The 13914-nt window shown below is 43.1% G+C and overlaps 1 protein-coding gene and 1 long non-coding RNA gene across 5 annotated transcripts in view; one reads left to right on the top strand and one right to left on the bottom strand.

Moving 5' to 3' along the window:
- The first annotated feature begins 1901 nt into the window (after positions 1 to 1901).
- NFIA (nuclear factor I A) overlaps positions 1902 to 13914 on the top strand; it is a 396205-nt gene continuing 384192 nt past the window's right edge. The window contains exons 1-2 of one of the 4 annotated variants that reach the window (XM_043461143.1): positions 1902 to 2029; positions 12672 to 13203. In XM_043461143.1, coding sequence (XP_043317078.1) covers positions 2027 to 2029; positions 12672 to 13203 — 535 coding nt within the window. In that variant the 5' untranslated portion in view covers positions 1902 to 2026. Of the gene's footprint in view, positions 2030 to 6645; positions 7272 to 12671; positions 13204 to 13914 lie in introns of those variants that run through there. The other 3 variants (XM_043461142.1, XM_043461144.1, XM_043461141.1) reach the window with 3 other exon arrangements.
- On the bottom strand, positions 4099 to 8486 carry LOC122436897. The gene is made up of 3 exons (XR_006268148.1): positions 7862 to 8486; positions 5865 to 6029; positions 4099 to 5080 (listed from the first exon to the last, which is right to left on the bottom strand). It is a non-coding gene; the product is annotated as an uncharacterized LOC122436897 (long non-coding RNA).

The raw sequence follows: 13914 nt of genomic DNA, 5'->3' as shown, positions 1-13914 counted from the left end.
TCCATTCTCACAATAAGTCCATGTCCTATTTTATAGGTGTTATGTAATTGTCTCAAGATCACATAGCCTAGCACCAGCCAAACTAGGCCTAGAAATTTTTTGATTACTTAAAAAATTATTTTTTCTTTTTACTTAAGCCACTATATCTCATCAAGTGTGTTTCTAAGGTGAAAGTGGTACGCCAAGTGGAAATGCTCAGTGGATTAAATGCCACAGACTTTCCAGAGCTAGACAATATTTGAATCTATCAGTCAGACCAGAACAGCAAATCCTGCGTAATACCAAGGGCAGCCACAGTACTTTACCTCCCAGCAATGCTTCATCAGTTAGCTAGTTGTAAAGTGTTTAAGTCTAAAGCCAAAAATGTGGTTCAAAATAAAATAGGAAATTTCTCTAACCTCTAATTTAACTGTGCAAGGTCCTGTTATTAATTAATTAGGTAACTTCACCAAGCACAGTTAAGAAAATCAGACAACTGCCAGGTTGCTTCCTATTCCTCTTGACTTCTTATTGGATAAATTTTATCAAGCAAGCTAAGCACACAGTAACTCAGTTATTCAGCAAAAAATGTATTAAGCTACTTAACTGATGCAAAGCAAACACATTTAAAACAAAAATAATAATAATAATAGCCCAGTTGTGAAGCTTTCCACTTAAAGGGACACCCCACCCCATACACACACCGCCACTGAACCAATGGCTTGTTTGTTGCTTGAAACAAACACATAAAAGATTGACATTGAAATAACCTGATTACATGATCTTAAAGAGTCGGGATTAATGATATAAGATGGATCAGTAAGACGGAGGACTTAATAATCCAATAACTGTGTTTTAACGCCCCTCCCCTTTAAATATGAAATGTCTTTCAGCTCTTCTTTTGGGGGGGGGATGGGGGGGGAGGGGTGTATTAAGCTTTGTGGAACCCCCCCCCCTTTTTAAAGGATATTGACAAATTAGACCCTTGCAATTAAGTTAGAATTTCACTGCATCTCTTGCTTTAAAGGAACAGCTTTATTCTTGAGGGAGCCCACCTAACAATTTTATGTTCAGCCATCTGCAGGGCTGAGCCAATGCCTTTTTCTTTCTGAATCTGGAGTAGAAGCTTTATTTCATTGCGAGTTCTCTGTGACATTTTGCACTCTCTTGATTTAATGAACCAAAGAGGATCTTTAGCTCTTGGTCTACACCAGTGCAAATAAAGGTTAAATCTCTCACTAACCATCCTGAACTAGCCTAATAACTCACGAGAGACTACAGAAAAAGAAACCGAGAAAGCAGGTGTGCAGACTTGATTAAAACGTGCGAAACCCGCACAACCGCAGGCAAAGGTACTATATCGTCACAACTCCCGAGTACCAGCTGCGGGGGAACTCCTACTGCGCCAAAAACACCATCCCGAGAGCCGGGCCTAGTAACACAGGGGCTTTCTTCCGAACAGTGTCCCGACCGGAGCTTGCGCTGAATGCCGGGACTCCTATTGGCCACACGCCGTGGGGGAGGAGGAGACTGGAGGGGAGAGAGACAGGAGGAGGGGAGAAGGGGGCAAGGCCTTTTCCCTGCCCCCTCCCGGCCCCCTCCGCCGCCTCGTGCGTGGTTACTATGCAAATTGCAGCGATTGCGGAAATAAACAAGGGGGTAGGGAGAGGATAGACGGACTGCGAATCGATTGCAACTTCTGCAAAGTCTCGTACAATCCAAAGCACACAAGGCAAAACCAGAGAGAATCTGAGAACCAGCCAGCCAGGGTTGGATCGCTTTCAAAAGAGGAGAGAGAGACAGTGAGAGAGGCAGAGAGCGCGCATTGCAATTGCAAAAGCCTCCTGATTTGGAGTTAAAAAAAAAAATTCTCCAAGAAGCCTGCAATTGGCTAACAGCTTTAAAAAAAAATCTCTTCCGGGTTTTCAACGGTTCCAAGTTTATTTAGATGTCTTTTTTAATGCAAAAAAAGGGGGACAACTAATGAAGCAATTCGTCTGAACATTTTAAAGTTTCTCAGTTTCTCACGTACTCTTTTTACATTGCAATGGTACGTGGTTCAGCTTTAAACTTTCTATTTTGCGTTTATATGCTACGCGTTTTATAAACAACAATAATGGTAGAATGATTTTGTTTAATGGCTAAGACTTTAAAATTTCTCTAGCTTGCATATGCATTGGAGTGATTGCTGGGTAAATGTCTATTGTGATGGTTTTGTTTTAAAGATGTAGCTTTGTGGATGGCTTTTTTTCTTTTTTTGTTATGTACATCAAGGACCGGGTTTCCTTTTTTTTTCTCCCCGAGATTTGAAAAAATTGCTGAGCTTGACAGATTTTTTTTTTTTTCCTCCTAGCGCTTGCTCGGTTCCAGAAAGGGGGAAAAAAAAAATCCTGTACGTGCTCTGTTCTGTAAAAAGACGTCTGGCCTCAGCAGTCAACCTAACCCGAAAAGAAATGTCTGGACCGGGAGAATAATTGACGATTCGATCCTCTAATCAATGGGACTACAGGGGAGATTGACAAAAGGTTTACCCAATCATATCCAAGCTTGGGTGTACAATGGTTCGCAGTAGCCAGAGGGGGCGGGACAGAGAAGATCTGAAGTTCTCTGCGGCTCTGAAGGGGATGGTGTGGTTCAAGCTGTCAAAGCTACAAGCTCTTCCGGATTTAGCAAGCACAATAGGAAAGAGTTTTTGAATTTTAGAAGAAAAAAAGAACCTAATTAACGTGGGGGGTTTTTTGTTTTGTTTTGCGTGAATCGTAAGCCTTCATTGCCTTTTAGAAAAAGTTAGAAAAAATCTTTAACTTTGCATGAATGATTATTTGTAAATTCAGGGAAGTTGTTAACGGTTCTGGAAGATGAGGTTCAACTTTTAAAAATGTGTGGCTGATAAACCATGGGATTGTAGTGAGCTTTGGAAAGTAATGTATTGCATGCTTAGCAGGGCAAAACGTCTTTCTCTGTTTATCTTAGAAGCTTTGGCTTTTCAGGTACTTTGAAGGAATAGGCAAGCCTCTCTTCTGGAACTCTACACAACAGTTTAAAGGAGAGAGACTGTTTCACAGGTGGACAGACAGCTGTTTTGTACATTTGAAAGGAAGAAGGGGAGAGTGTTTTTCTTGACTTTTCTTGAATTCTGTTTAATATATGGTCAGTAGCAAATAGGATATTGAGACTGGCCAAGTGCACATTTCTTCTTGTTACCACAACAACCCCTGTGGAGGGTGTGTGTGGAAGATTGCTGACTTGCTAACTCTCTGCTGGAGTCTGGCCTCTTGAACAAGTCTTTGACACCAATCCCGTGGAAACCAACGGCAGCAGCTTGTCTTGGAGACAGTAACTGGCAGCCTCTGACTAAAATATATCCATTTTTCCTTCCCTCTGAGCAGTGTAGACACCTAATTCTGTAGGGAAGTGAATGGAAAATAATAGAGGCTCTTTCCCATCTTTGGCTTAAACTCCCATCCAGCTATTTCCCAAGGCTTTAGGCCTTCTAATCAAATCTGGCCTGGAAATCTGATGTAAGAATCTGCTTAGATGCTCAGCTCAGCAACATGATTCAATTTAGGAATATATGCATATAAGAAAAATCTGCACACAAGTGACTGCGGGTCAAAAAACTAGAGAAGGAAAACCTTGGGAAATGTGAGTAATAAAGTTAGTCTTGGTAAGAACTATAGTAAATGGCATTGTCACTTCTGAACCCCAATTTTATCTTCACTGCTTTATACATTAAAATCTAAATCATATTAACAAGATCTTCCTATTAAGTAACCTCCAAAATGAGAGGTATTCGAGATGTACATATAAGTGAATCCTTATTGACGTAATTTATATATCTAAGAGGATTTCACTAAAACTGGCAAGGTAACATTTCTGCAAATAAAACACAGCAAATGCAAGGCTGGGCTCTGTGCCAGGAAGAATATGGATAGCAGAGAGCATGACAGGAGCCTCCTTTGCACAGAGACAATCCCATTTCAAGGCAGCCTCCTAGCACTTGCAAAATAAATGATTGGAGTGGTTATTTCCAATAAGGGGTTTATCCTTCCTAACAATGGGTCATTTATATGATTGCAGTAAACTAGTTTCTGTACTTCACCTGTGTTTTCTATACTGTTCTCTCCACTATCCTTTCTTCCTTCCCTTCACCCTTCATCCCTGTTCTCTTTCAAGGGTCTCAGTATCTTTGTGAACTCTGGACAAGGATTTACTTTTGTAACTTGGGACCAGGGGAGAGAGTTGGAAATGTTTTTTACCCCCAGACTGCCCTTTGAGGAACATCTGTTTCTTTGTGTGTGTGTTTAAATTTATGCCTGTTGGAGAGAAAGTTACCAGAAGCCTCTCTGTAACTGTAACTCTTCTACTGTATTTTTCTCGGTCCGGTTTCCAAAGGCTGTCGTTGGAGCTGTGCTTTGTAGAGCTTCCCCCGCCTCTCCACCCCACCCCCCTCCCCGCGGGGGAGGGAGCGGGAGCTGGCGGAGATAGGAGAGAAAGCAGGAGCGGATGTGAAGGGCTTTGGTGCTGAACTTGGATCCAGCCCTTGCCTAGAGGGCGCAAACAATCGTCCCATATCCAAAAGTCTTACGAAGGGCGCCAAAAGTTACTTAAGATAATATTGCTAACCGCAGAAAGCTGGAAATCGCGGGCACATCCATTGCTGCAACAAAAGAAGTTTTTAAAGTAGAAATATCAGCATTAAATTACTTTTCCCCATTAAAAAACAACAACAACAACAAAAAAAACCAGGGCGACGTGCCAGTGCTTTTTTAAAAAAAAAAACCCCTTTTCCTTTTTCTTGAGATGCAATTAAAAGTCAGAATCTTTGCTGTTTTGGGAAGTGGCAGATGTGAGGTCTATCTTTTAATACACCAAAAGAAAGATTTTAATCTTCTCTGGAAGAGAGCTTCCCAAGAGTACACACTCGGAACAATAACTTCTCACTGTGCCTCAGTTACATGTTGGAACTGTCAGCCAGAAACTTCTATCGAGGAAACTTGGAGCGCGTTGAAGTTATAGATCCCAGCAAGGGTTCTCGTGGCCAGGAATGTTGTCTCTGTAACTCGGCTTGCCTTTTAGGACGTTTTTCTCCTACTGAAATCTAAGAGGAAGCAAGGGAAAAAAGCAGTTGTGTCGTTTGGGGAAACGGGGCTCTTTCATTAAGGTTTTAAGTCATTATTTCCCCTCACCCCTTAATAAATAACCTGAGAGATTTCCAAGGATATTTAGAAGCGGGGGAGTGTGAAAATGGTCTCCTGAAAAGCCAGGAATTATTTTGGCTATTAAGTAACTGGAGAAAAAGCATAAAATCACGTTAGAAAGATGCAGATTGTTTGAGGACTTCATTTTCTTTTCTCCAGGAGCATATTTCTTGCCCCTTACTTTAAAAAAAAAAAAAAAAAAAGAGAGTGGGGTGGGGGAAGAGTCAGAATGAGGGTGGCCTTAACAGGTCATCTCATCCACACATGCAGAGTGGGCATTGCTACAGGAATTTCCTCTTTTCAGAGGCTCTCTAGATGGGCAACCTCCACCAAGGTGCACATTCCCCTGTGTGCTAGAGCCTTTCATCGTCATATAGTCGTCTTCCCTTTTGGAATTTTGAGGACTAGAAAACGCAGAAGGCTGCAAACTAGAGTGAGGGAGATGAGAAGAGATGGCATGGGGGTTTGGAGGAAGGAGGTATACCTTTCCCCCCCCCCCTTTCCCAGCAGTGAGGAGAGCCTAGAGAGAAAATATGAGGTTTAAAAAAAAAAAAACAAACTGGAAAAGCAGGCTTATTGGCAACTTGCCAAACCCTAAAAACCACCCCCCTTTTCTGCCAAAACAATACTTTAGCAAACCTAAAATAATTGCAGGAAGCTCTTTTCCATTTTAAGAACTATTACCTGGGGGAGGGAAAAAGAGGGGATTCTTAAAAGGCACCCTTCCAGAGGTGTCCCGGGAACAGGGACGGTAATGACAGGCCTGCGTCCAGTTCTGGGCACGCGTTTGTGGACGAGAATATCTCCCTTCCCTGAGGGGACATCCCTTTCACGTTTTTTTTCTCCCTCCTAAAAAGAAAAAGATGTCACAGCTAAACCACTGTTGTTTCTGAACGTGATAGAACTTTTTCTCTGGCGTCTGTGTTCAAACCCACTAGTTTCACAGTCCTGGGAGGGAGAATGCTCGTTAATCTCCGCCTCCCTTTCTCCAGACAACCCCCCCACCCCAGCCCCCAAATCCGGTGAATCTTCCTTGTGAAAATTCCCCCCACCGTCCCCGGTTCTGGAGGCCATAGGACTGAAGCTGCACAAAGTTTGCAGGATTTTGTGCATAATTACCTCTGCCGACGATCTATTCCCACAAAAAGCTTCGTTGGAGAGATTACAATGCTTTGAGCCGTACCGCATTTCAGAAGGGAAAAAAAGTTACCTAGGAGGTCTGATTCTTTTAAATTTGCATACATGCAAATCTGTTGCCCCCCTCCCCCCACCCCGCTCGGCTTTCTCCGCGGTTCTCTGCGTGCCCACGCAGTGAATCGAGGGGTGCAGGGCAACCTGGCAAAGTTGCCCAAGTCCTCCACCGAGGTCCGCGAAGGTCTGCGGCGGGGGTTGGGGGATGGGGACGAGGAAAAGTAGTTTTGTTTGCTTAAGCACATCCTGTGGCAGCCTATAGCTGCCCGGGAGTACAGACTGTAACTGCTCCTCACTGCGTTACCCAGTAATGCGCTGAGCGGGGACGGGGGGCGGCGAGGGGGGGCCGAGCGAGCGAGCGAGCCAGGGAGCGAGAGAGGGAGCGAGCGAGGAGCGAGCGCGAGCGGCCGCGGAGGCTCGGGACCCGGCTGGCCGCGCGGCGCCGCAGCCGCCCCCTCCCCCACGCCCCCCCTCCACACCGGCGGCGGCGCGAGCGGGCGGCGGCCGTGCGGTGCGGTGCAGAGCGGAGGCGGAGGCGGGCGCGCGGGCAGCTCGCGGGCACCCGGCCGGCGGGCGCGGGAGCGGGAAAGGGTGCGCTATGCCTTTAACGCCCGCGTACAGTAGACATGTATAGTGGAGTGTAGGGAAACTCTAGGCGGGGTTAAAGTTCAGCTCATGGAGCGGCAATAGCGCTGGCTGGCTGCAGTTGAGCCGAGTTGGAAATGTGAACGCAAGAAGCAGGCTTGATTTTTTTTTCTCCCCCCTTCTCTCTCTCTCCTCCTCTCTCCCTCTTTCTCCTTTCTCACCCGCACTCACGCACACCTCCAAACCGCACACACCAGACGCACACGCACACCCCACCGCCCGGCAGTGATGTATTCTCCGCTCTGTCTCACCCAGGTAAGCAGCTGTTTGGATGCGGAGGGGGGGGTCGGGATGGCTGGGGCAGACCTGGGGCCGGGCCGGGGGTGCCGGGGACCCCGCGCTAGCAGGGCCCGGGGCATGTGTCCCGGGGTGTGCCCATATCTGCGCGTGTTTCTGTGTGTGTGTGTGTATGTGTGCGCGCGTGTGCTCGTTGGCGGGGGGGGGGGGCGGAGAAATACAGCTTTAAGAAAGTAACTTTGTTTCCATGCGGGTGCATTCCTCTTGCACGGCCATTTGTGTGGGCACATGGCTAATGGCGCCCTCTTATTAATGCGTTAATTAATATCGGGGCGATTGACTGCGGAACGGTGGTGTTTTCGGACGCCCCGCACGTGTTTCGGCAGGGTTGCAGCCCATGTCACGCTGAAATCTGGACTCAGCGTTTCTGCAGGCGCGAGGCCGGTTTCTGTAGTTCCGCGGCGCCCGGGGAGGGGGCCGCCGACGGAGCCCCCCGCACGCCCCGCACGCTCGGGGCCGCTGCACCCCCGGCTGCGGGAGAACTTGGGTCCCCGCGCCCGCGGCCCGCCCGCGGAGCCCGCGCCGCCGCAGCCGCCCCAAACTCTTACTTTTGTTTATTCTTTGTCAGCCTTTGGGGTCCGGCCGCGGGAAGGACGCGGGCCAGCGCCCCGGGCCCCGGCCGGGACAGCGCCCCTCGGACCCGGGCGGGCGGCGGCGAGCCGGCCCCGGGGATCCGCGGAGCGGGACTGCGGGGCTGCGGGGCCGCGCGTCCCACCGCGTCGGCCGGGTGGAGCCTGCGTCCTCGCCGCCTGTCGCCCGCTGGCTTTCCCGAGCGAAAGTTTCCGTGCCGGGAGGAGCCCACGCTGCGCAGGACGGCGAACAGCCGAGGCCGCGAGCCGCGGGCCGGGGCGCGCCGGGCGGAGTTGGGCTCCCAGCCGCGAGCCCGAGCGGCGGCCCGGCCGGACGCGTCTCCCCCCGCCGCCGCAACGCGACTCGGGCCGCTCCGCGCTCAGGACTGGGGCAACTTTTCCCCTTCGACTTAACTGGGAGCGTGGGGCTCTCTCGCCCCGGCTCCTCTCCTTTCCATGTCCTCCCTTTCCATCCCTCCCCTGTCTGCACCACCCCCAGGCAAAATATTGCTACTTCAAGGCTCCAAATCTGGTTCCTTTTGAATATATTATTTATTTATTTATTTTGACCAAAAGCGTGAAGTCAAAGTGATTTTGCGCCTTTTTTTTTTTTTTTTGAAGAAAACTGTGAGCCTTCATACTGTTTTGGTACATTGCGATCTGACCATTAATCATGTACATGAAGTTTGTATGCTTCATGTAAAATGTTTATTCACCACTCCCTACAAAAACCTGCTACCACTTCTTGCTTTCATTTAGCAGGAGATAACGGTTTATCCGGAATACTTTCTGGAAGACTAAAAAGTATCCATAGTTTCTTCTCTCCTCTCTATAGATTCTGGATTTATTTCCCACACGACATCCCTCCTTATTGCAATATCTAACAGTCATCTACCGGCTATTTGATCTCAGAAGACTCTTAAATATATCTTTTATGTTGAAATGGTCTGTTTGGGATTTAGGCCTAGCATTAATAATGGATAGCAGTTGCTTTCAGTTATTGTAAAAGTTTTTTATTTTTCCCTAACAAACTTCCAAAGTTACTATTTTAGTAACTTGTGGAAGTATGGAATGAAACTTTTCCAACCACTTTTGGCAAGGTTCACAATTGCATATGGATAAGATGCAAAGTGTAAGATAATTTGAATGAGTTATGACTACAGTGAAAATGCTGAGATTCAAAGGCTGAAGTTCTAGCTGGCAAAAGTTTGCAACACATAGAACTGGTAGATAATACCAGTGGTGCTGCTGTAGTGAGGAAGGACCTTAGCAGACACATTAGCGACTTCTCCAGTGAGCTCTCAATAGATAAATTTATATTTTGGCATGGTGCATATATGAGGATACCAGTGTATGCATATAGGCCCAGGGCATAGTCAGGTATTTAACAAAGTTAAAGGATTCTCACAGCTCATGAGCCATTATCACATTAAGAAAGTTTTTTTTTTTAAAACCTATTTGGCCCTGTGATGGATACATTCAGTAGGCCTTCTTCTGGAAACACCACTAAGAGAAATGCTTACTTAGTGTAACAGTTTGTAAAGAAAATGTACACTAAATAGTGAATGAGGGTCATATATTTTATGAATTCTTCTTTTAAAAAATTGATTCACAATGTATTTAACTTTCCAGAATATTTATAAAGCTTTAGAGCCAGTTTTAAAAACAAAAAAATAGTTTATTGGTCATTAAAGAAAGTCCAGTAAAGCCTAGTGATAAAAAGACTCTAAATGAAAGAATAGACTCCATATGCGTGAATGCAATTTTTAAAAACTTTGTTAAGAAAATGCCAAACATCATATTTTAATCCAAGTGGGCACATCTTAACCAAATCATGTACCTGGTCATAGAATGATAACAGTAGAAATTTATAGGTGAACCTTTCAAAGAAGTAGTTCCAGAAATATCAGCATTCCGTGGTTCTGAAACTTGGCTTACTTGCAAACAGATGAACATTGAAGATGCTGATTCAAAGTCCTGTTGCTTTTGAAACAGGTTTTCAGGTTTGTTTTTATTGCTGGCCTGTAACTTTCTCAGCGAGTACATACGTAAAATATTCTTTTTGTTTTCTCTTGACTATTTTGAAATATTCCACAGCTTATGGCGATATGTGCAACATCATGATTTATAAGAGCATACTGTTTTTTTCTTTAAAAACTAATTTATGCTATGCCTGGACATTTCCTACATGTGAATGATAGCCTTTAGTTTTGATATTCTGGAATATTTCTAATTGTGCGTTGAGAAAGCACTTTCATTGTGCATGTGACTGAGTCATACAAAATACAAAATATTGTGCACTTTTATTGGCACGTTCTTAAAACCTTTGGGGAATAATAACTTGTAAATACTTTTGATGCAAAATTGGGACTTAGATTATTCTTAATGATTAGTTGACATAGTTGACCTCATTTAAGGATTTTTATGATGAGATATGTGGGCATTTGGTTGGCAGGTAAACAAAATCCTTTTGAACACGAATGAACGCAGTTCGCAGTTCTCTGAGAAGCATATTGGGGTATCTTTGAACACTTAAATGTCGCATTAGAAGATTTATTTTAAATGTTTATCATTATTAAAGTGCTTTAATAAGACTAGGTTTGGACATAAATTTGAATGCTTGGAGCTAAGTTATTCTTTGCATTTTAAAATGGGGCTGAGACTTTAAAATGAAATCCTCCTTTTGGTGAAAGCTCACTTTGTAGTTAAGGTAGACTCTGGGCTTTCTTTGCATAATTCCAGAGAGCCTTGGTCCCCCGCATGTCCTGTGTATATAAAAAAGTCAGTCAATGTGAAGGACTGTTTCAAACCATAAATTTATGTATTTTAGAGCATTTCTAGGATGAACTCAGAATTTAGTAATGTTTAAATGCTTTGCGGTTTGGTGTATACCTTACTAGATAAACTGTAACTTGAAAAATGCGCCCCCCCACCCCATTTCTCTCTTTCAAAGTATAGTAGTAGGAAAGATACCCAAACACCAGAAATTTTAAAGTGCAAATGGTATATAGGAAAGAATAATATAATTCTTGAATTTTTCTCTGTTTTCTCTCTACTTAAAGAATGTACATGCATTATAAAGGCTGACTTCTTCGCTTTTGGATTCTTTTATTGAAAAAGAGCAGTTTTCAAACCTAAACTTGAAATACAAAGTCTGAAATTTGTTGAGAGAGGAAAAAATTAAATGTCAATTATTGAAATGATTTATTGTGTATTATATTAGTATAAATTTACGTAAAAAGCAGCCATATGTAGTGTTTAAATGATTGACTGTAATTTATAAAATTTTAACAGGCTTGATTTTGTTAAAATATTCACCAATTTTAAGCACTCAATTTATATTTTAATTTAAAAATTAATAATTGGTTTGATAGTATTAATATTTTGGACATTATAGTTACTTGTGCCTCCAAAGTATATATTTAGATGGATATTACAAACTTAAATAATGCATTTTATATTTGTCCTCCACCCTTTAAAAAATCATCAAATATCTCTTTGGCTTCCTTATCCTCATTTATTTGAAAGTAAATAATTTATCTTTTGGTGGGGGTTGTGCAGTGGAGAGAAGTTATGTAAGATTAGTGTGGGTTGGTTAATCAAAAGTTAGATGTACTCAGAAAGCTTTGTGGAGGTTACTGTTTAATTTTCCTTTAATTTTATATTTCTGTTTCCTAAGAAAATGTCAAGTAAAAGAATCAAGTATTTTCAATAAAAGAGTAAGAACATTTTAAATGTTTTAGATTCAATTTTATTTTCAGATTACTTGAATTTTAAGAGGCAAGCATGAGGGTTTTCCTGTAGTCTCATAAGCATTGAATATACCAGGTTTTCTGTTTCCCTGTGAGAACAAAAAACCTGAAATACTATTTTCAAAATTTAAATAAGTACTCTGTCTTTTAGGGATGATTCTTACTGAAGGTATTTCACAATCACATCAGTAAATTGAATGTATTTAGTTGCAACCGTGTTCTCACAGTGACACGTTCTGTTTACTATCTGGCTTGAAAGCTTTTGTTTTTGTTTCCCCCTTTTTCCCTTTTTGTTTCATTTCCATAATATCAGCAATTATGTCTTGGACATAGATCTTTTATTCTAGTCCGACAAATATAAAATCCATTTCTTCTTTTATATATGGACCTGCCAAATTTTTCTAAGTTTTTGAGTAAAAAAAATTGGTGTGTAACTGTAATACTTAAAAAGGAATGAAAATGTTACAAAAATGACTAAGAAGCAGATCAGAGTCTACATGCACTACTTTTAGAGGGAAAGTCTTTGTTTCCATTGAGCGTGGAGATGATTTTTGCTCCTAGACTTCCATAAACACTGACTGGCATCTAAATCTTTAGGATTTGCCAATCTGGCTGCGGAGCCCTGGCTGTACTACAAGTAGTGAGGTCAAGGCTGGAGCAAAATTAGATATGCCTTCCTTGAAATAGGGTTAAGATTATATGTTGTTATAAGCATTTCGATAAACTTCACTGGCTGTCTAAAGGCTTTGGGACGTAGGCCCGACAATAGAACCTGGTACAGTTCCGTGAACATAACAAACCATTTTTTACTTTTTAACAGTTCTTTTCTTTGAGATTGTGAGACCTGATACTGATAGTATTCCCCACCGCCCCCAGACTTCCCATAGCAATCCCATGTATGATTTTGGTAATGCTTGAATCAAATTTCAAGTGAAATAAGGATTATATATACATATTTTAAAGGTGAGCATCTAAAGAAATGTTGTTTCCTTTTGTTTTCATTTTAGTTATATTTTTGTCTTGATTCATTTTCCCAGGATGAATTTCATCCTTTCATCGAAGCACTTCTGCCCCACGTCCGAGCCTTCGCCTACACGTGGTTCAACCTGCAGGCCCGAAAACGAAAATACTTCAAAAAACATGAAAAGCGTATGTCAAAAGAAGAAGAGAGAGCTGTGAAGGATGAGTTGCTAAGTGAAAAACCAGAGGTCAAACAGAAGTGGGCATCTCGACTGCTGGCCAAGTTGCGGAAAGATATCCGACCTGAGTACCGAGAGGATTTTGTTCTTACAGTTACAGGGAAAAAGCCTCCATGTTGTGTTCTTTCCAACCCAGACCAGAAAGGCAAGATGCGAAGAATTGACTGCCTCCGCCAGGCAGATAAAGTCTGGAGGTTGGACCTTGTTATGGTGATTTTATTTAAAGGTATTCCGCTCGAAAGTACTGATGGCGAGCGCCTTGTAAAGTCCCCGCAGTGCTCTAATCCAGGGCTCTGTGTCCAGCCCCATCACATAGGGGTTTCTGTTAAGGAACTCGATTTATATTTGGCATACTTTGTGCACGCAGCAGGTAAGTGCGATGGTGAGAAGTCGGTCCACTTTCTCGCGTGTGCGTCTTTCCTGATGACCTCTGCGTGTGCTGGGCCATTCCTGAGCTCCCTGTGGCAGGCCACGTCTATATGGACAGCGCGGTGTCCAAGGTAGCTCAATATCAGAGTAGCCAGAAGCTGCAGAGTTTGAGGTTCCACCTTCATTCAGGTGGAAAAGCATAGCTTTGAGAGCATTCTTGTTAAGTTCAATTCTCTTGGCAAGCAGTGTTATCAAAGGTGTTGGTAGTCAATTATGAGATATTGTTTAAATCACGTTTTTTTGATGAGGGGTGCAAGAAACCTCAAAAACCCTTGTAAGAAAGTCTATTTTAACTGGCAGATGATCTAGTTAAAAAGCATTTAGTTTGATAGTGAGGCAATATTTTTAGTTGCTTTTCTTCTGGGAGTGTTTTTAACCTTCTGGAGCCTCTTGAGCCCCCTTTTAATTAAGAAGAGGTTGGAGGTAAGATTGCTATCAAATTGCTGATTATTTATGAAGAAAAAAGAATCACACTAATACAAACTTACTAACTTTGTATTAGGAATACTTGGTGTTGTTTAAGATCACTAAGGGAAAAAAAAAAAAAAAACAACAATCCAACTCTTTAAGCAATTGATGGAAAGGTTAATCTTAAAAGTAACCAAACCTGTATAGTGCATGAACAAATTGAGAAATCGATATTGAAAATTGA

The sequence above is a fragment of the Cervus canadensis genome, chromosome 2 (genome assembly GCF_019320065.1).
Source record: "Cervus canadensis isolate Bull #8, Minnesota chromosome 2, ASM1932006v1, whole genome shotgun sequence".
In the NCBI taxonomy this organism is placed as follows: domain Eukaryota; kingdom Metazoa; phylum Chordata; class Mammalia; order Artiodactyla; family Cervidae; genus Cervus; species Cervus canadensis.
The sequence above is the reverse complement of the archived record's forward strand: the minus strand, read 5'-3'. Positions and strand labels throughout refer to the sequence as shown.